This window comes from Staurois parvus, unplaced genomic scaffold, assembly GCF_062004578.1.
Source record: "Staurois parvus isolate SC_StPar_1 unplaced genomic scaffold, SC_StPar_1.0 ptg000439l, whole genome shotgun sequence".
NCBI lineage: Eukaryota > Metazoa > Chordata > Amphibia > Anura > Ranidae > Staurois > Staurois parvus.
Genome location: NW_028318235.1, coordinates 9,274,938 through 9,296,814, shown reverse-complemented (window position 1 = coordinate 9,296,814; position 21,877 = coordinate 9,274,938). Strand labels below are relative to the sequence as shown.

Genomic DNA, 21,877 nt, shown 5'->3' with positions numbered 1-21,877 from the left:
AAAAACAAAAAAAAAAAAAAAAGGCGCTCCGCTCCCGATGATGGTACATGGCAGTCTGCCTGCTCTGCTGATTTGACAGTTCTTAAATATATAAGGGGAGGGGCCACCCGGGGACATCACGCATGTGACCCGTCCCATGTGACACCATTGTCGTAAGCGGAGCCCTTTTTTTTAAAAAAAATTCTTTTTTCGGGTTGGCGGCGGCAGCGGCGGACATCCTGACTGACACGGGGGACAGGCTTTTAATTTTTTTTCCTTTTAATAAATCTTCCAGATTCCGGATAAGCCCCCTGCCCACAGACCCCCACAACCACCCTGGCCAGGGTTGTGGGGAAGAGGCTCTTGTCTCCATGGACATGGGGACAAGGCGCACCGGCCCCATGTTGAGGGCATGTGGCCCGGTATCGTTCCGGGGGGGGGGGGGGCTGGGGGGTTGAGAGCGCTCGCTCGTCTGTCCCCGTCCCCCCCCCCCCTTCCTGCCTGACCTGCATGCTCGGATAAGGGTCTGCTATGGATTTTGTGTTTTTGGCATGGAGGTTCCCCTCAAAATCCATACCAGACCCGAAGGGCTTGGTATGGATGGGAGGAGGACCCTTACGCCATTTATTTTTTGAATTGCCAGCAATTCTCACATTCAGCAGGGAACCTCGCTGACAGCTGAAACATTAACACATGGTTGTCGCTACTAAAGTACCGCATGACTTGATAAAATAACTCATGCAGTATATTAGTAGCAGTTACTTTATTCTGACCTCCAGAACGTGGTTTTCAATGCATGCGCTGTACGAAAAGTCCCGCAGAACGAATTAAACTGAGGTATGTATGTATATATATTACTTAAACACACATATACAGTGGGGATCGAAAGTTTGGGCACCCCAGCTAAAAATTTGTATTAATGTGCATAAAGAAGCCAAGGAAAGATGGAAAAATCTCCAAAAGGCATCAAAATTACAGATTAGACATTCTTATAATAGGTCAACAAAAGTTAGATTTTATTTCCATCATTTACACTTTCAAAATAACAGAAAACAAAAAAATGGCGTCTGCAAAAGTTTGGGCACCCTGCAGAGTTAATATCTTGTACTGCCCCCTTTGGCAAGTATCACAGCTTGTAAACGCTTTTTGTAGCCAGCCAAGAGTCTTTCAATTCTTGTTTGAGGTATCTTTGCCCATTCTTCCTTACAAAAGTCTTCCAGTTCTTTGAGATTTCTGGGCTGTCTGTCACGCACTGCTCTTTTAAGGTCTATCCATAGATTTGCAATTATGTTGAGGTCAGGAGATTGTGAAGGCCATGGCAAAACCTACAGTTTACGCCTCTTGATGTAATCCCCCGTGGATTTCGAGGTGTGTTTAGGATCATTATCTATTTGTAGAAGCCATCCTCTCTTTAACTTCAGCTTTTTCACAGATGGCATCAAGTTACCATCCAAAATTTGCTGAAGTTTTATTGAATCCATTTTTCCTTCTACTCGTGAGATGTTCCCTGTGCCACTGGCTGCAACACAACCCCAAAGCATGATTGATCCAACCCCATGCTTAACAGTTGGACAGAGGTTCTTTTCATTAAATTCTGTGCCCCTTCTTCTCCAAACGTACCTTTGCTCATTCTGGCCAAAAAGTTCAATTTTAACCTCATCGGTCCACAGAACTTGTTTCCAAAATGCATCAGGCTTGTCTATATGTTCATTTGCAAAGTTCAAACGATGATTTTTGTGGTGAGGACGTAGAAGAGGTTTTCTTCTGATGACTCTTCCATGAAGACCATATTTGTACAAGTATCTCTTTATAGTGGAATAGTGCATCACAACTCCAGTGTCTGCCAGATCTTTCTGGAGGGATCGTGCAGTCAAACGTGGGTTTTGAATTGTTTTTCTCACAATCCTGCGAGCTGTTCTGTCTGATATTTCTGGGTCTTCCAGATCTTGCTTTAACATCCACTGTTCCTGATGACTGCCATTTCTTAATTACATTCCGAACAGAGGATATTGACATCTGAAAACGCTTTGCTATCTTCTTATAGCCTTCTCCAGCTTTGTGAGCGTCAACTATTTTCAGTTTCAGTTTTCTAGACAACTGCTTAGAAGAACCCATGGTGCTGATTGTTGGGGCAAGGTCAGATGAGTCTGGACATTTAAAACCTTTGAGATTGACATTACCTGGTCTTCCCAGACGATGATTGAGAACAATCCATGACACTGGCAGGTCTCAGCTTCGCAAAGGGGGCAGTGCATGCTATAAATTCTGCAGGGTGCCCCTACTTTTGCAGACGCCATTTTTTTGTTTTCTGTTATTTTGAAAGTGTAAATGATGGAAATAAAATCTAACTTTTGTTGACATATTATAAGAATGTCTAATCTGTAATATGATGCCTTTTGGAGATTTTTCCATCTTTCCTTGGCTTCTTTATGCACATTAATACAAATTTTTAGCTGGGCTGCTCAAACTTTCGATCCCCACTGTGTGTGTATGTGTGTTGGGGTGTGTTGGTGTGTGTGTTGGGGTGTGTGTTGGGGTGTGTGTTGGGGTGTGTGTTGGTGTGTGTGTTGGTGTGTGTGTTGGTGTGTGTGTTGGTGTGTGTGTTGGTGTGTGTGTGTGTTGGTGTGTGTGTTGGGGTGTGTGTGTGTTGGGGGGTGTGTGTGTTGGTGTGTGTGTGTGTTGGGGTGTGTGTGTGTTGGTGTGTGTGTGTGTTGGGGTGTGTGTGTTGGTGTGTGTGTTGGTGTGTGTGTTGGTGTGTGTGTTGGTGTGTGTGTTGGTGTGTGTGTTGGTGTGTGTGTTGGTGTGTGTGTTGGTGTGTGTGTTGGTGTGTGTGTGTGTGTTGGTGCGCGTGTGTGTGTTGGTGCGCGTGTGTGTGTTGGTGCGCGTGTGTGTGTTGGTGCGCGTGTGTGTGTTGGTGCGTGTGTGTGTTGGTGCGTGTGTGTGTTGGTGCGTGTGTGTGTTGGTGCGTGTGTGTGTTGGTGCGTGTGTGTGTTGGTGCGTGTGTGTGTTGGTGCGTGTGTGTGTTGGTGCGTGTGTGTGTTGGTGCGTGTGTGTGTTGGTGCGTGTGTGTGTGTTGGTGCGTGTGTGTGTGTTGGTGCGTGTGTGTGTGTTGGTGCGTGTGTGTGTGTTGGTGCGTGTGTGTGTGTTGGTGCGTGTGTGTGTGTTGGTGCGTGTGTGTGTGTTGGTGCGTGTGTGTGTGTTGGTGCGTGTGTGTGTTGGTGCGTGTGTGTGTTGGTGCGTGTGTGTGTTGGTGCGTGTGTGTGTTGGTGCGTGTGTGTGTTGGTGCGTGTGTGTGTTGGTGCGTGTGTGTGTTGGTGCGTGTGTGTGTTGGTGCGTGTGTGTGTTGGTGCGTGTGTGTGTTGGTGCGTGTGTGTGTTGGTGCGTGTGTGTGTTGGTGCGTGTGTGTGTTGGTGCGTGTGTGTGTTGGTGCGTGTGTGTGTTGGTGCGTGTGTGTGTTGGTGCGTGTGTGTGTTGGTGCGTGTGTGTGTTGGTGCGTGTGTGTGTTGGTGCGTGTGTGTGTTGGTGCGTGTGTGTGTTGGTGCGTGTGTGTGTTGGTGCGTGTGTGTGTTGGTGCGTGTGTGTGTTGGTGCGTGTGTGTGTTGGTGCGTGTGTGTGTTGGTGCGTGTGTGTGTTGGTGCGTGTGTGTGTTGGTGCGTGTGTGTGTTGGTGCGTGTGTGTGTTGGTGCGTGTGTGTGTTGGTGCGTGTGTGTGTTGGTGCGTGTGTGTGTTGGTGCGTGTGTGTGTTGGTGCGTGTGTGTGTGTGTTGGTGTGTGTGTGTTGGTGTGTGTGTGTTGGTGTGTGTGTGTTGGTGTGTGTGTGTTGGTGTGTGTGTGTTGGTGTGTGTTGGTGTGTGTTGGTGTGTGTTGGTGTGTGTGTGTTGGTGTGTGTGTGTGGGTGTGTGTGTGTGGGTGTGTGTGTGTGTTGGGGTGTGTGTGTGTGTTGGGGTGTGTGTGTGTGTGTTGGGGTGTGTGTGTGTGTTGGGGTGTGTGTGTGTGTTGGGGTGTGTGTGTGTGTTGGGGTGTGTGTGTGTGTTGGGGTGTGTGTGTGTGTTGGGGTGTGTGTGTGTGTTGGGGTGTGTGTGTGTGTTGGGGTGTGTGTGTGTGTGTTGGGGTGCGTTGGCGTGTGTGTGTTGTTTGTACCCCTAATAGGCCCCATTTTGCTTTTTATTTTTTTTCTTTAAAGCAATCTTTTTTTTTTTCTTTAACCATGTTTATATACATGGGCCGGAAGGGAGCAGTGCAGGAGCGGGTTGCCGTTCATAAACGGCACCCGCCATTTTAGCCTGGGAGCGTGCGGCACCATGATCCGGTGCCCGTTGTGGAACACAGATCGCTGTACGGGACATCTATGTGAGGTCCCGATCATGTGATCTCTGATTGGCCAAGCAGTGATCACATGAATAGTAGTAAGCAAGATTTCACTTCTGACATCATTGCTTACTATGTGTGAAATCTGTGAATGCTCACAGGTCACATGGTACAGGGCCATTCACAACAGCCTTGTACCATGTGGAAAGCTGTGACTAATCACAGCTCACACAGTATTTCTCAATGGCTGCAGGAATGCAGTCAGAGAGAAAGATAAATGATTGCTTTTACAGCCTTTATGGGTGTAAAAGCAATCAGTTGGGAAAAAAAAAAAAAAATCTTCATCACCCCCCACAAGTAGTACAGTGTCACTATGGTGACATCGTGCTGCTAGGGTGACAGTATGTTAAAAAAACAAATATAAAAAATATAAAAATGTAAAAAACAATTTTGAAAAATTATAATTTTTGGTTATAAAACGTATTTGGGTTATTTTTTTTGCTAAAAAGATAACTGAATAATTTTAGGCCAAGATTTCTGAAGAAAGATTATTTGCAAAATTTTACAAGAAAAACAGCAGCTGATGACAGAGCCAAATATTGGCTCAGCTTTGTTCTGCTCTGTAAAGGAGATTAGAAATGTTATTTTATTTTGGTGTTGTTTGTTGAAATCAACATGTGTGTGCAGCAGTCAGCTTGTCTTCCTAGTGAAAATTTGGAGTTCCAGTGCACCAGTTCCAGTGCACGGAATGGGAGAGGAGATTGATCTCAACAGGGAGCGCAGACAGCATTGTGTCCTGTGGCTGTGAAAAGCCAGACATGCCGGCACCGGGAGAGGGGGGTGCTTGGTCAAATTGGCAAAGGACCATATACACCCTGTTCCAAATTATTATGCAAATTCTATTTAAGTGTCACAAAGATTAAATATTTTGTTTTTCAGTGTAACTCATAGATGGCATTGTGTGTCAGGGCTCTTTTGATCACTGAAAACAATCTCTGACACCTGTGATAATTAGATTGGCTGGTGAGCCCAATTTAAGGAAAAACTACTAAAGGACGGTGTTCCACATTATTAAGCAGAGCACCATTTTCAAGCAATATGGGGAAGAAAAAGGATCTCTCTGCTGCCGAAAAGAGTGAAATAGTTCAATGCCTTGGACGAGGTATGAAAACATTAGATATTTCACGAAAACTTAAGCGTGATCATCGCACTAATAAGAGATTTGTGGCTGATTCAGAGCACAGACGGGTTCGTGCAGATAAAGGCACATTGAGGAAGATTTCTGCCAGATCCATGCATCGGATCAAGAGAGCAGCTGCTAAAATACCATTACATAGCAGCAAACAGATATTTGAAGCTGCTGGTGCCTCTGGAGTCCCACGGACATCAAGGTGTAGAGTCCTCCAGAGTCTTGCAACTGTGCATAAACCTTCTATTCGGCCACCACTAACCAATGTTCACAAGCAGAAATGGCTGCATTGGGCAGAAAAATACATGAAGACTAATTTTTAAACAGTCCTGTTCACTGATGAGTGCCGTGCAACCCTGGATGGTCCAGAGGGTTGGAGTAGTGGATGGTTGGTGGACGGCCACCCTGTTCCAACAAGGCTGCAACATCAGCAAGGCGGTGGTGGAGTCATGTTTTGGGCAAAATCAAGGGAACAGAGCTGGTCGGCCCCTTTAGGGTCCCCGAAGGTGTAAAGATGACCTCTGCAAAGTATGGGAAGTTTATGACTGACCACTTTCTTCCCTGGTACAGAAGGAAGAACTATGCTTTCCGTAATAAAATCATCTTCATGCATGACAATGCACCATCTCATGCTGCAAAGAATACCTCTGCATCAATGGCTGTTATGGGGATAAAAAGGAGAGAAAGTCATGGTGTGGCCTCCATCCTCCCCTGACCTCAATCCTATTGAGAACCTTGGGAGCATCCTCAAGCAAAAGATCTATGAGGGTGGGAGGCAGTTTACATCCAAACAGCAGCTCTGGGAGGCTATTCTGACATCTTGCAAACAAATTCAAGCAGAAACTTTCCTAAAACTCACAAGTTCAATGGATGCAAGACTTGTGAAGCTGCTATCAAATATGGGGTCCTATGTTAAAATGGAACGTGACCTGTTAAAATGTTGTTAAAAAGTTTAATTGAAATAGCTTTTGATTTCAGTAAATATGCTGCAAACACAACAAATGACAATTTTCAGTTCTTTACAACCTATAAAGTGTTTTGAAACCGTGCATTGTAAGTTTTTTAGGTTTAAAAAAAATACCGTTATCATTAGGAGGTTTGTTCAATAAAATTTGAATTGTACTCTAATAGTTGTAACATGAGAACTATGCTGTTACTTTCATCAATTATTTATGTAAATGAGAAAAATATAATTTGCATAATAATTTGGAACACGGTGTAATGTCCCTATGGGGGGAGAATGGGCAGAGCTTGAGTCAGGATGGACAGAGCAGCTCATGGCTGCAGGCCTCGCTAGGAGATGCATTGAACTGTGCTTTGCGTTGTGCACTGCTGGGACTCACTGAAGTGGGTCGCGCTCTTCTGTGAGGCCATATTTATGTGTACATAAAAAATAAATGTCTTTGGGCTGGGAGTGCGCTGCACAGCACCCTCCTATCACAGGGTCAACCTGTACACTTCCTAGGTAAGTTCTAATCACTGGCACCCATATTGAAACACCAGATTTCAATAAATGTAGGGGTTACTTTTTCCATTTGAAAAATCTGCATTATGTTAAACTTAAATTATGGGAATTAATATTCTGTATCAATTTTTTATGTCATTTGTTCAAGTATATTACTGTTACCTGTAGGCACTGTTTGGATTAAGACGTTGGCATGTTCAAATATGTTGAAAAATGTGGTTGATTACATGTTAAAATTTATTTATTTTATTTATTTCAGGTACTTATATAGCGCCGTCAATTTACGCAGCTCTTTACACATCTATTGTACATTCACATCAGTCCCTAACCCTCAAGGGGTGTACAATCTAAGGTCCCTAACTCACATTCATACATACACATACTACGGACAATTTAGACAGAATCCAATTAACCTACCAGCATGTCTTTGGAGTGTAGGAGGAAACCAGAGTACCTGGAGGAAACCCACGCAGGCACAGGGAGAACATGCAAACTCTAGGCAGGTGGTGCCATGGCTGGGATTCGAACCAACGACCCCAGTACTGCCAGGCAGAAGTGCTAACCATTTAGCCACTGTGTTGCCTTACATCACAGTATATAGTGCTTAAGGCGACTGGCTCACCAGGAACTCCACTGCAAAATGCCTGGATGCCAGTCCATCTCTTTGAACATCAGCAAATCAGTCAAAGAAAAGTAATCCACAAAGGCTGCAGGTATTCATTTAGCCACATAGAATCCCCAATAATATTAGGGAGAGTCCATAAAGTATAACTTCATCCTTTAAATGAAAGACAGTCCAAATAATTATATGCACAGTATCACTGTAAAATGAAGCTTTTTTTAAATTGACTACTTTATGTGAAGTCGTAACTTCCAACATGTGGCGTTTACGCATATCAAAGCCTGTGGATCAGTCTTCAACTGTAATGAAACTGACAGGTGATAAACGCATCCAATTTTTTCTTGCATGCATTAACTACACGTCAGGAACGTCTTACAAGTCACAAGCTACACAACTGAAGCACTAATCAATAGAACTCATGCACCAATCACAAAACATCACAATAGCATGTTGAATACACAAACTGGAATGACAAAACGCAAGCACAAACATGTCAAATTTATAAAAAGTTAGTGATTTAACAAAAAAACACAAGACAGACAGACAGACAGACAGACAGACAGACAATCTGTTCTCTGTTTTCCCATTTACCTCGCAAAGCGGCTTTTTTTTTTTTTTTTTTTAAATAAAATAGGTGTTGCTGTGTAATAAAACAAACAACTGGAAAAACACAACACCTTTCTGAGTAAAGCGATGTGAAACATAATTTGCTTCTTTTTTTAGTCTTCTGATATTAACTTTCTGTCTACTGTAGTTATTCATCAGGAAAAAAAAAAAAAAAAAAGATTCGACTTGGCACTAAATCAAATTATACAGTATGTTGATGCCTCCAGGTATAATCCCTCCCACTTAATCGTTTTTGCAAGAAATAAGGATACACAGACAGGGGAGAGGGTCCTGTGCCTTGCACTGTACTCCAAGAAATGGATTTTTACAGGCAAGTCAAAAATCCTTTTCTCTTGATCGTACAGCAAAGGGCTTACGGCCAAAGCTGGCATCTGCAAAGGCTTGAACATCCACCTGGTAAAACATGTGAACATAAAACCATGTAGCAGCTTTACAATCTGCAAAACAGATGCTTGATCCTGAAAGGCCCAAGAAACTCAGACCTAGTGAAGTGGGCTTTAAGGCGGAACTTTACCCATAACAACATAAACAAAAAACATGCATACTACATTAACAATTATGCTACCAAAATTAGTGCGTGCTGTAAATTGCATCCAGCATTGTTTCAATTTCTTCTTGAAGTAAGCTGCCACTTTGTTGAAGCCCACAGCAGTAACATCCTTGTTGGGAAACCTCCATTCTCCTTGGTCTCAAAAACCATATGTCACTTTCTGCAAATAAAATATGTACATTTCCAGCCTTGATTGAATGTTTTGGCTGAAAGAAAGCGGAAGGCTGCCAAAGCTTTCCAGTGAGGGAGAATGGCAAGAATATCAGGTGATAAGAGAATAAACTATCCTTGAAAGTTTAACTCTTTTGTGTCTCCCTAGCAACAGAGTTTGTCCTGTCACCACTTCTGCTTTTCTTTTCTCTCATCTGTGTTTACTTCACAGTGTGTCATTCCTGTATTCTATCAGGACTTAATTTTCTGTCTAAAGTTCCACTTGAACATGAAAGAGGAAAGGGAACAGGCTTGGTAGACGACCTGACGAATTCACCTTCATGGAGAATAAAAACTTGAAAGTCCAAAAGGCGGCCATAGCTGACAGGTAAAACATGTACAGAACGAACCACATTAAGCAGTAAAAAGAGACCTCTCTGGGATGTTTAAAAGCTGGACAGTAATATGGAAGGATGACATCCTGGTTCAGATAAAAGGATGAGACAACCTTAAAAAGTAAAGAGGCCTTAGGTCTCACCTTGTAAGTTGGTTCAGCTAAGGGAATAACCTGGAAAGGTTTGAAGGGAGATTTTTAGAAAATCCTTAAAAAGTACCAGATAGCACAGAGTCACCAGAGAGTGTCTAGGTACAGCTAAATGATCAACTCCCTGCACAAAGGTCTTCACCAATGGAGTGAGAGGCTAAAAGGATGCTGGAAGCAGATACCAAGGCCGAAATTTAGCCTTTCAGGGTACTCAAGGCCAGATGCTGATCTACAACAGTTCCGATTATATATTAAGTGAGACACTGACTTCCTAGCATGCAGAAGTATTGGGATAACCAAATCCGATAAGCCTCTTTCCCCCCACAACCTGGGTTTCCACATCCAGGTCATCAAAACCAGCGAACTAAAAGCAGGATAAATTTGTACTTGAGACACTAGGTCCCTGCAATTCAAGGAGACTAAGGGGAGTCTTCCAGAAGTTGGAGTATGTCCAAATACCAAACCCTCCTGGGCCAATTTGGTGCCACAAAAATCACTGGAATGCCTTCTAACTTGCTCCTGCAAAACAGTCATGGAAGAAGCTTCAGTGGAGGAAAAGCATAGATCATGGTGAAACTGATTCCACAGGGTCACCAAAAGCATTCACGAATGTTTATGAACTCTAGACCTGGCCAAAAACGTAATTTGTTTTTAAATCTAGATGCTAACAAGTCCACATCCGAGGGCTACCCACCTGTGACAAAAGGTCCTGAAAAAACCTGTAGAGGAAGGGACCAGTAAAGGGAGACATCTGGATAGAAATAACGGAGCTTGAGAGTACTGGGTTCTGATCTTTTGTGAGGGAACAAATACCCAGGCCCAGGATGTATCCAGGATTAGTCCCAAGTATTCCAGACTGTAAATTGGACCCAGAGCAGACTTCTAAGGATTAAGAATCCACCCAAAATTCTTCAGATTCTGCACTGTCTAATACATGCTGGTATTCCAAGCCTAGATAGAATGATCCTTCAGTAAGAGGTCATCCAGGTAACCCACAAATGTGGATATCCTGAGAGCAAAGGACAAAACCTTCGTGGAGACCTGAGAAGTGGACAGGGTATGGTAAAACGGTAAGGTCACAAAATGAAAAAAATGACAGACATTATAATCCAACCGCAAAATGTAAAACGCGGGTGCAGGGAAAAACGGAAATGTGCAAACAGGCATCCGATATCCAACGGACACCAGTAAATCACTCTGCTGCAGGGATGCAATGACTTACTTGGCTGATTGCATACAAAAAGTTTGTTTTTTAAAGATATTCATGAACCTCAGGTCCAGGATAGGACAATTTCAACCCTTGGATTGCAGAACAGTCAACAGCTAAAAACCCTGAAACTTCTCCCCTGCAGGCACAAGAACAATTACTCAAAAGATGAGCAACTGCTGAAGAGCAGCCTGAAGACTCTGCAGGGAAGGTGGCAGATTTGAAGCTATAGATCAGGGAGGAGGGAGAGTGTTCAAAGTGCCAGCCTGAACCCCCCTAGAGATAACATCCATGGCCCAGGGATCCAAATTGTCCTGAATCTAATCATCCAAGAAAGCCAACAGACATCTCTGCACATAACGTAGTGGTACACTGTCACTAAGGGTATACACCCAAAGTGTATTTTTACAGGCTGGTTCAGCAAACGAGTATTTAATCCAAATAATCCAGCGCATTTGAACAGAAGGTCAAGTCTATAGACAACTGCTGGAGCGATTCCCTCAAAAAAGTGCTTTAGTACAGAAGCATCTGTGAGAATAGAACCCAGGTCACGAACTATATGTTCAGACGAGACTGTCTTACAGATCTTCACAGAGGAAATGACAGGATGAATGGCAGGTCTCACCAGACCTAAAGAAGCCTTAAAAAAGGGATTTAGGTTTTGGGTGCACTGTGTCCTTAAAGACCGGGACATCAACATGAACAACAAGGGATCTATTGAGACAGACAATAGCAGAATCCACAGAACAAACTGTCCAATTTTTTTTTTTTTTATAAAACTCCACTTCCATTGGATGTTGCTGAGAATTGTTTTGGATGTTTAAAAAATAAAAAAAAAAACTTTTCAGGAGCAGTCCATTCACCATATAAAGCTTCTTCTACCAAAGCGTGTATTGAACAGCTTAGGAACCCTCTTGGAGATCATACCAGTAACTTGGTGAAATGGACACTAGAGGCTCTGGTTCTATAAAAAAGAGCACACCTCATCCACCAGCACAGAAATGGTATCTCTTTTGGAGAAAACGGCAGAAATGGCTTTTTCCTGCTGAGATTCTACTGAGAAAATCACTCCCTCTTCCTTTTTTTTCAGGCAATAAAACCTAATCCTCCTCTCTGTCCTACAGCAGAACAGTTGCCATAATGAAGTCAGAAGAACTAAAGGGAGTCTATTGCAGCCCATAAGGCTCGGGGTTTCCTAAATTGGTGGTTGAGAGTCCCCAAAAAATTCATAAAATAGGAGGAAGAAGGTTCTGCATTGTTCAAAACAGGAGGCATGGGAAGCACCTAACAGTACTGAAGAGGAGATTTGGTAAGAGGAAGATAAAAGCTTCCATTGTCTGAAAAATTGTAATTAGCAAAAAGAACCCCACTTTGCTCATGGTCCCACTAGCAAAAGCTTTGCCTGAACACTTATTCTCATAAAACACAGAGTATAATATATGGATGGAAAATGAATATAAGACCCTCAGGGTAGGCAGAGTAATGCAGCAAGGGGAGGGTTAAACCTGCCCAGGAGTTAATATGGTGTCCCACAGTAGTAATGTGGCCTCAAGAAATAAAAAAAATCAGGCTGCAAAAAACACGGATTACAGTGATCACAGCAGCACTTTAATTTTCTTGATATGGTGCCTCCACTGACAGGAACCAGGGACCAAAGTAAACAGAACAGTGAAAGCTTGGCTCAGAGAGTTAACAAATGCAGGAAAGAAAAATTGGTGCCTCATGGGAGAAAGCAGTACAGTACCATGTAAGGAGCTAACTATGCACCTGAAGTGGTTCCTGAATGTACACTACTGTGCAAAAGCAGGTGCGAACAAAATGCTGTAAAGAATGCTTTCAGAAATAGAAGTGTTAATGGTGTACTTTTATCAATTAAAGTGGAAAGTAGATGAATAAAAGAAATCCAAACCAATTCAATATTTGGCATGACCACCTTTTGCCCTCAAAACATAAATTCTTTTAAATACGCTTGCACACAGTTTTTGAAAGAACTCCGCAGGTAGGTTGTTCCAAACATCTTGGAGAACTAACCACAGATCTTTTGTGGAAATAAGCTGCCTCAATTCCTTCTGTCGCCATGTAACCCTAGAAAAACTATGTTGAGATCAGGGCTCTATGGGGGCCAAGTCATCACTTCCAGGACTCCTTGCCCTTTTATGCTGAAGATAGTTCCTAATGACACTGGATGCTTGGGGTCATTGTCCTGCTGCAGAATAAATATGGGGCCAATCATATACCTCAATGATATGCCATGATGGATAAGTGTCTGCCTGTATGTCTTAGCATTGAGGACACTACTGATCCTGACCAAATGTCCAACTGTAAGTAAAAATGCAGCCCCAAACTTGGAACTTTCACCATGCTTCACTGCTGAAGCAATCTGAGCTTCAGTAGCTGTTCTATTAAATTGGACTACAAGGATCAACCTTAGTTACCCATGTGCAACAAAAAGCCTTGGCTGCCAATGCCTGTCGCCATTTTCCTTCCTTGGACCACTTCTGGTAGGTCCTGACCACTGCAAATTGGGAACATCCCAGAAAAGCTGTAGTTTTGGAGATAGTCTGACCCAGCTGTCTAGGCATAACAATTTGTCCCATAATAGAAAACACCAATAGCAACTGTAGTCATTGTTGCTGCAAAAATGTACATCAATTTATATGTACCTGTATCAAAAGGTAATCAAGGCACTAATTTATAATTCAGATATGTTCCACACAGGTACCCTATGGCCTGGTCAGTTAACCAGCATTACCTCCTTTATACAAAGAATATTTTGCAGACTTATTTTACCTGCCTGGTTTTCTCTTCTTGGAAGGCATATTTCCCACACCACAGGTCAATGCGCTGCCCTTTAGATCTGCATGCAAGTGTCAATTTAGTGTTAACGGCACCCCAAATGCAGATTTGAAGCATAGTACGTTTAGAGGCACCAAACTGCATGATACCACACTACCATGCAGAGTGTTTTGAATACATAGTGCAAACTCTACTTTTTCCAGTGCATTTTGTAGCCCATTCAAATGAATGGGTTGGCAAAATACACCGCACAGTATCACGAGTGTTCCTGTGAGATCCAAGTGTGAACTAGCCCTCAAGCTTTTGTGGGCTGCAAAGGCAGAAAAACAGGGTCTTGAAGGTGGTTAACATCAATCTACAAGTATTCCAGCCTGGTTAAACCTCACAGCTTTGCTGCTCTTGTGGGTTTATTTCTTTTAACTTGAAAAGCACTAGAAATATTTAAATTTGTTGCAAAACTGGAACTGGATAGAATGAGAATCCTCTATACCCACATTTAATATATGACAGGGGGTTTAGGTTTTCTTTTCATAACTTTTATTTTTAACATTAATAGGTTCTATTATGAACAGAATGGAATAATAGAACAGAAAGGCAGTGAACTTTAAGTGGACACACAGACACGCAAATAAAGATACTCACCTGAAAAGGCAGGTCAATAGAATTGCTCCCAATTTGATTGACGTTTGGCAGAGACCCTCCATAGTACTGCCCACGACTTTGTCCCAACTGCAAATATTGGGTCTTCTGTAGCTGTAACTAAAATTGACATTCATCACTTAAGGTGCAGTGAGCATTCAAACCAAATGCTAAAATTCACTGACCCAAAAATGTATTTCCACAAAATGTACTTTTACCCAATCCTGTTAAGACTTAAAAGAAAGCTACTGATATTATCAAAAGGTGAAGATTCTAGGGCATTCAAAATTGCTCTTTGGGTCCATGCACATTTCTATGTCTTGGCACTTTCCAGCACTCAGGGAGCTACACATGCAAGTGAATGGCTGTACGCAGCCATACTCAATGCTACTTTGTATCAGTGTTTACCCCTACACATGCGTATGAATTGTTTCAATTGTCAAACTTCAGTGTTCGGGAAATACACCTTATGAATAAATGACAGGCTGTACAGGGTACATGTGGCTTGCTGGATGTAGGGAAGTGCCAGGAAATTTGTGCTAGGCAATGAAAAAGCCTATAAATTCTCACTGTGCATGAAACCCCTTGGGGTTATAAATGAAAATAAAAAAAAGGAGCAAAAAATGTGTTAAACACCAAACGCTCAGAATTTTAAATTTTGTATTTGACACAGAACTCATTTACATAGAAGAAACCATATGCAACATTGGTTTTAATCAATGGTTGTTTATTGTCTGTGTTATCAGGATACAAAGCATTATTAAGCCAGCGACAAAAAAAAAAAAAAAAAAGGAAACAAAAATTACAGATATTGCACCTTGTGAAAGCAAGGAGAAGATGAAAAATGACTGACAAAATACTGGAGATCATTCAGTATTGTCAGCCAATTTGCGTGACGTAGATTTTTTTTTTTTTTTTGTCATTTATCAAAATTTACATGCTCTTGAAATTGTTTTTCTAGATTTGTGCAAATCAAAATTGAACTAAAAAATCTAATGAAGCCATTAGATAGAATATTAACATTCATACATTTTTGCTGGTAAAAGCATAATAAACGCTCTGCATAAAGCTGAAATTTGGATAAGCCAAATGCACAGTTGAAATAAAGAAACTCAGATTGTTTAACAGACTTACACAGACAGCCCTGTCAAACAGCAAACCCTGGCTACTGACTGTACTTTTCTCAACTAAAGTGATTGTAAAGTTTTTCAGGTTTTTTTTTAATTGAAAATAAACATGTCATACTTATCTGCTCTGTGCAACAGTTTTGCACAGAGCAGCCCTGATCCTCCTCTTCTCAAGTCCCCCCCAGCACTACTAGCTCCTCTTCATCCAGAACTCGTGCTGGCTCGCTCCCGAGGTCTGCTGCCTGTGTCCACAGACCCAACGGTTCCCACTGCTATTGATCTGCCCTGTGAGGAGGGCAGAGCTGGGAGAGCCACTGCTCTCATGAACAGTACTGGATTGTGATGGGGCTCAGGTAAATATGTGGGGGAAGGGGGGCTGCAGGGGATCCCAGGCACAGGTGCTCTTTTATACCTTAATGCACAGACTGCATTAAGGTAAAAAAAATCTTAAGCCTTTACAACCATTGTTTGGACTCCTCCCTATGCGTCAAACAACGAAGCTACACACGGACAAGGCCATTTCTCCCTCCTCCAGTCACGAGATGCACGTCAACACATCCCACCTCCCAGTTTTTCTTTTCTTTTTTTTTTACACAAAGTTTTGACTGATATATTGCTCATGTATGCCATGGGAATATGTGGATTAACACCCCAAAACACATTCTGCTACTTCTCCAGAGTCCCCCCAAATAACTTTTTTTGGAAGAAGACAATCCAACGGTTGCTTCTATTATCCTGGCATTTCAGTTGCACTTGAAGGACAAGCCTTTTCTGACACTTTGTTTATATGAAACTTTTTTTTTGCTAGAAAATTACTTTGAACCCCCAAACAATATATATTTTTTTTTTAAAGCAATGGCCTTAGAGAAAACAATGGTGGATGTTGCAATTTTTTTTGACACACAATATCTGCGCTGCAATTTTATAAACACTAATTTTAAATAGAAAAAATCCACACTTTTGAAACAATGCACAAAAAACACAATATATTGCCCAATTGTTTGATAAACTATAAAAAGGTGATGTTACACCAAATACATACAAGCATGACATGCTTTAAAATTGCACATGCCCGTGCAACGGTAACAAACTACGTACATTTTTTTTATATCAGTAGGCGAAGCATTAAAAGCCTTTACAGGTCACCACTTTAGATTTGTACAGGGGATCTAGTGCTAGAATTGCTGACCTCGATTTGATATTCACGATGATAACTCACATGCATGGTGCAATCTCTGTTTACATACTGACACTTGCATTTACCTTTGCGCATGAGCACGTGAAGGGGGGGGGGGCTGGGGTGATTTTTTCTAATTCGGTTTGGGTTTTTTTTTTTACACTGTCCCTTTTATTGTTTTTTTTTTTTGGATCACTTGTTAATATCCCCTGAGAGCAACAGGCAATGACAGGATCAGTGTGATCAGATGTTTTACCAATTTAAAAAAACGGCGCTGTTTATATCCAGCGAAACTGAAATGCTAAAATGCTCATAGCTTCCAGTTTCTTGGACCATAGAGATGATCGGAGCCATTCTGGTCTCCGATCAACTCTATAGTCCGCCGGCAGATCTGCCAGCTGCATTCTCGGATTCCCCTGTGGGATGGGAGAGCCCAAGAAAGCCGTGGAAGGGGGTGGAGAGGTCTCTTCCCGCTGCTTGTAAAAACAACCCAGCAGCTAATTAGTCTCTAGGATTGCTTTTACATGAAAGCTGACCACCAGCTGAAGAAAAAAAAAAAAAAAAAGAAAACCAGAATGATGCCCGTAGCTGCAGGCATCATCCAGGTAGAACCACTCAAAGTCAAGCAATGTACCAGTATGTTGCTGGTCCATGTTGGGCATATATGTGACAGGACAGCACAGAACATGGGCATATGATGAATCAGGTCTGTGGTCCAATACGTCTGCAATTCATTCTTTTTTGTAATGCCCATGTTGAAAGTTAGGCCCAAAGTTTTACATTCAGAAACCGTGATGGGTTTGCATGCGAATTGTCTGGCAAGAGCTAAATTTGGGTAGGCAGCAATATATTGTTGTGCATATAAACTGCTATGGCCCACTCTAAATTGATACAAATTTAACATGAAAAACAGCAGAGGAGCTAAGTGCCAGTGCTGGCAGCGAATGGGTCTGATCCTGCTAGCACTGCGTTTTTGGGGACACTATACAAAGGAGGTACTAATATAATCTGTTCGTGATCAATATATTCATCTGTACAAATACTAAACTAGTAATGGCAGTGATCAGTAACCTATAGCACGAGTGCGATAGTGTGCAGGCAATCGAACGCTAGCAGACACTGGCTGGGAGGGGAGCTTACAGACCCTTACGTTATCTGCTAGTGGCAATAATACAGCGATCAGTGAAAAATTCTATATACTGACAGTGTACTAAATGGCATTAGATGTGTGTTGGGGTGATTAAAGGGTTGATAAGGACGATCAAAGGGTTAAATGTGCTAATCTAATATGTGCACAAATGTAGTGCTTTTACTCAGAGTGCGGTGTTCTCTTTTCTCCATGGACTGACAGGGGGCAGCAGGGGGTGCAGGTGCGGTCACAATCTGAAATAGAAAGCAATGTAGGGTTACATCGCTTTGCTCAGAGCCGCTGATCGCCCGCACAATGCAGGCAGGCGGACGGAAAGTGGTTCAAAATAAAAAAAAAAAAAAAACCCCACACACACCACCACTATACTATACCAAAAGAAACACCTGCACATTTTCACAAATTTCACTGCACCATGTTGCATTGATGTGAATCAGTACCATAGAGAATAATGCGATTTACAACATCATGAATTGTAGCACGATGGCAGCCGCAGGAAAAATTGCAATAGTGTAAACAGCAACTAAGCATCTTTTCATACAAGCAGCATCCGCTCTGTTACCCAAAAAAAAAAAAAAAAAAAAAAGAAAAACGCTTGGAAACCGAAACTTTTTACATCAGTTTGTATATCCGTCTTCAGTTCAAATTTGTTCAACAGCTGAAAACAAACATTATATAGGTGGCCAAAAGTAGAAAAGGAAAAATATGTTTCTTGCCTAAAAATAGACTAAATCCATTTATGTCTACAAGAATGAAAAGGTCTCACACGTCTGTTTTTTCTGTGGACATCAGGTGTAAGCGTATGAAAAAAACAGACACATATTTGCATCCACCCTCCCATATACATACATTGTTGTTCAATCTGGCTCAAGTCTAAAAAAACAAAACTGATACAGACTGCATGCCTTTGTGAAAGGGCCCTAAAAACTTAACTCGAAGCAAACACCTGTTACCTGCCAAAGAGTTTTTAGACCTATCCATTCAGGTTTGAAAACTATACAACTCCACATCTGATGTGACCGATTGGCTCGGCTACTTTTTTCTTCCCCTAGTCCAGTGCTTCTCAATTATTTTCTGTCATGCCCCCCCTAGGAAGAAGAAAACATTTTGCGCGACTGTAAATAGTATAATTCGTCTATAAAATTGTTATAAGGAGGAATAGTGCCCCATCGTTGGTGTCAGTGGGAGGAATAGTGCCCCATCGTTGGTGTCAGTGGGAGGAATAGTGCCCCATCGTTGGTGTCAGTGGGAGGAATAGTGCCCCATCGTTGGTGTCAGTGGGAGGAATAGTGCCCCATCGTTGGTGTCAGTGGGAGGAATAGTGCCCCATCGTTGGTGTCAGTGGGAGGAATAGTGCCCCATCGTTGGTGTCAGTGGGAGGAATAGTGCCCCATCGTTGGTGTCAGTGGGAGGAATAGTGCCCCATCGTTGGTGTCAGTGGGAGGAATAGTGCCCCATCGTTGGTGTCAGTGGGAGGAATAGTGCCCCATCGTTGGTGTCAGTGGGAGGAATAGTGCCCCATCGTTGGTGTCAGTGGGAGGAATAGTGCCCCATCGTTGGTGTCAGTGGGAGGAATAGTGCCCCATCGTTGGTGTCAGTGGGAGGAATAGTGCCCCATCGTTGGTGTCAGTGGGAGGAATAGTGCCCCATCGTTGGTGTCAGTGGGAGGAATAGTGCCCCATCGTTGGTGTCAGTGGGAGGAATAGTGCCCCATCGTTGGTGTCAGTGGGAGGAATAATGCCCCATCATTAGTATCAGTGACACCAATGATGCGGCACTATTCCTCCCACTGACACCAATGACATTTGCTGACCCCTGTTGCAGTATGGTGCTGCTGCAGCCAGCATATGTGGTTGCAGCAGCACCTCTGCACTGCACACTTACCGGCTTTTCCCTCACTCGATTTTCGTGGGTCCGCTCGGCTCCGCCTCCTCGCCCGTGATTGGCCGCCTGTGTACCTTTCCTGAGCTACAGTTCTGGCGGCCAATCACCGATGAGGAGGCGGAGCCGAGCAGGAGTGAGGGAGTGGCCGGAGTGACGGAAGGAGCAGCGCTTCCTGGATGGATCATCGTGGGAGCCAGGTAAGAGACAGCAGCCCTCTGCCCACCCTTGTACGCGCCCCCCCTTGACGGAGCCTCGCGCCCCCCCTGGGGGGCACGCCCCACTATTTGAGAAGCACTGCCCTAGTCTAAGCTGTGCTGTACAGGTGCAGCAAGAGGCTGATAAAAAGTTAAATTCAGACAAATACACTGCTTGCATTTTGCTTTTATTTTATTTTTAATACTATTGACACTTTTTTTCCAGAATACATTTTACAAAATTCACATTTGAGGCCAGAAGATTAGTTAACACTCCCAAACAATATTTTCTGAAAAGTAGAGGATTACATACTGCCACCTTCAGGTAACCGGATCCTGGCAAAGCCAAGGGCTTCACAAATTCCAGGTACCAGGGCCATCTTTAACACAGGGAAGCTGCTGTCAGAACAGACCCGCTGCCAGGATGCAAAGGAGAGTGGAGTGGTGGGCAGATCCCAGGTGTGTGCAAGGAGCAGTCGGGGGGGCACTGTCAAGCAGGCTCCGGTCAGGAACGGCAGTGTGCATTGGACTGTGCAGGCCAGGGGGTGCCAGTGGAGGGCCCCGTGGAGGAGGAAGAAAAAAAAAGGAGGAAGCCGGAAGAAAAAGGAGGAGAAGGAGGAAGAAAAAGGAGGAGGAGGAAGAAAAAAGAAAAAGGAGGAAGAAAAAAAGAAAATCAGGGTGGAGGAACCCCCCCTCCTGTTTCACGATTTGATGTTGACGACAACTAACAAACAGCAGTGATGTTACAGTGGGGGAAAGATATAGCCGTACAGAGCTATAAACGGAAAACCGTTTAAGATCTAGCAGCGAACGTTTATTACAGTCTACAGCTGATGATAATGTGGGGACTCTAAAGTTTTTGTTTTGTAAACTACAGCAATTGATGATTAAGGAGATGAAATCCTATTGGGATAAAAGTACTTTGATTGAATATTTAGTAGTGGATCGCATTCCTCACGGTCTCCACATAAAACAGTTCCCTGCTTTTGAACTGGCCACAGATGAATTAAAAAAAAAAAAAAAAAAATGGACTGACACATTGTCTGCAGCCTCACGAGGTGATGCAAATCATTGTGGAATCTAAAACACAGGAACTCAACAGAAGACAGGATGAAATTGCGGTAATACAAAAAGTAATACCATTTAGGAGTCACCTGATGTATGAAAGTCTGGATATTAAATTAAATGAGAGGTTGGACAAAATGGAAAAGGAGGTGATCACTAGTAAGAAGGAGAAACTGCTTTGGGATAAGCGTGATCCTGTGTATGTATGGAGGAGATCTCAATACCCAAGATTCAATAATGAAAAGAAGGGAAATGCTGCTGGTATTATCAAGAAAGTTAGTTTTTCTGAGTTTGAGAATGAAAATTTGGATCAAACATTAGCAGCGACAAGGGTGGATTCCTCTTCAGAAGTGAGTGAAAGTGCCACACCTGCTTCCAGCAATTTAAACGATATGGAGGTGAGCAGAAAGAAGCACATCAAGAAAAAATGCAGGAAACCCCAAAGAGGGGAAAAGAAGAATGTGGAGAAGGTCGGAATTACTACTCATTGAGGAAACTTATGTAAAAAAAATAGATAAGGTTTTGAACTTGTCTAAAAAAACTTTGTCTTGTGATGATACATCTCTGCTGTCTAGGGGTCTTAATTTTTGCCTTACACGTCATTTCACTCTTGTTGATACGATTTTAGATTTAAATAGGTTGGCTCGCTCTTTGACCCTGCGTAAACACTTTTTTTGATGAGAGCATAAATGGAGATATTGAAAGGAATTTTGTACAAGAGGTCCAAACAAATAACTTCATGGACCAATGTAATATCTCTGATTTGGCTGATTTAGCTATGGAATCTTGTCTTAAGGACGAGGAGGAACAGGAATCATTGGTCCCTGTTTAAGATATATTTTTGTCCCATCCATGCTAGGGGCAAGGAAATGCATCGCTTTCAGAAAGTGGTTGAGCAAGAGTCAACCAGACTGGCCATGCATACATCTGGTGTCGCTGCCCCGGTAGACAATCTTAGCCCCATTGAGAGACATTCTCTTAGGATACTTAGGAAGGATGATTCTATTGTTATTAAAAAGTCAGTTATGGGGGGCTTGGTTGTTGTTCAGGATGCCGACACATACAGATGTGAGGCTCTTAGACAGCGGTCAGATGAGAGTACTTCCCTCAAACTGAGAAGGGATCCTACCAAAGAAAGAGTATAAATGTGTACTCACTTCACTGATCCAGAAGGGTGTCCGACAGGATAGGCCAGATTTATTGATCTG

At 42.8% G+C, this 21,877-nt stretch overlaps 1 protein-coding gene across 2 annotated transcripts in view; it reads right to left on the bottom strand.

Moving 5' to 3' along the window:
• CRTC1 (CREB regulated transcription coactivator 1) overlaps positions 1-21,877 on the bottom strand; it is a 222,764-nt gene that overhangs the window by 159,649 nt on the left and 41,238 nt on the right. For both annotated transcript variants that reach the window (XM_089687919.1, XM_089687920.1), the window contains exon 2: positions 14,079-14,195. In XM_089687919.1, the coding sequence (XP_089544045.1) occupies positions 14,079-14,195 (117 nt within the window). The remainder of the gene's footprint in view (positions 1-14,078; positions 14,196-21,877) is intronic.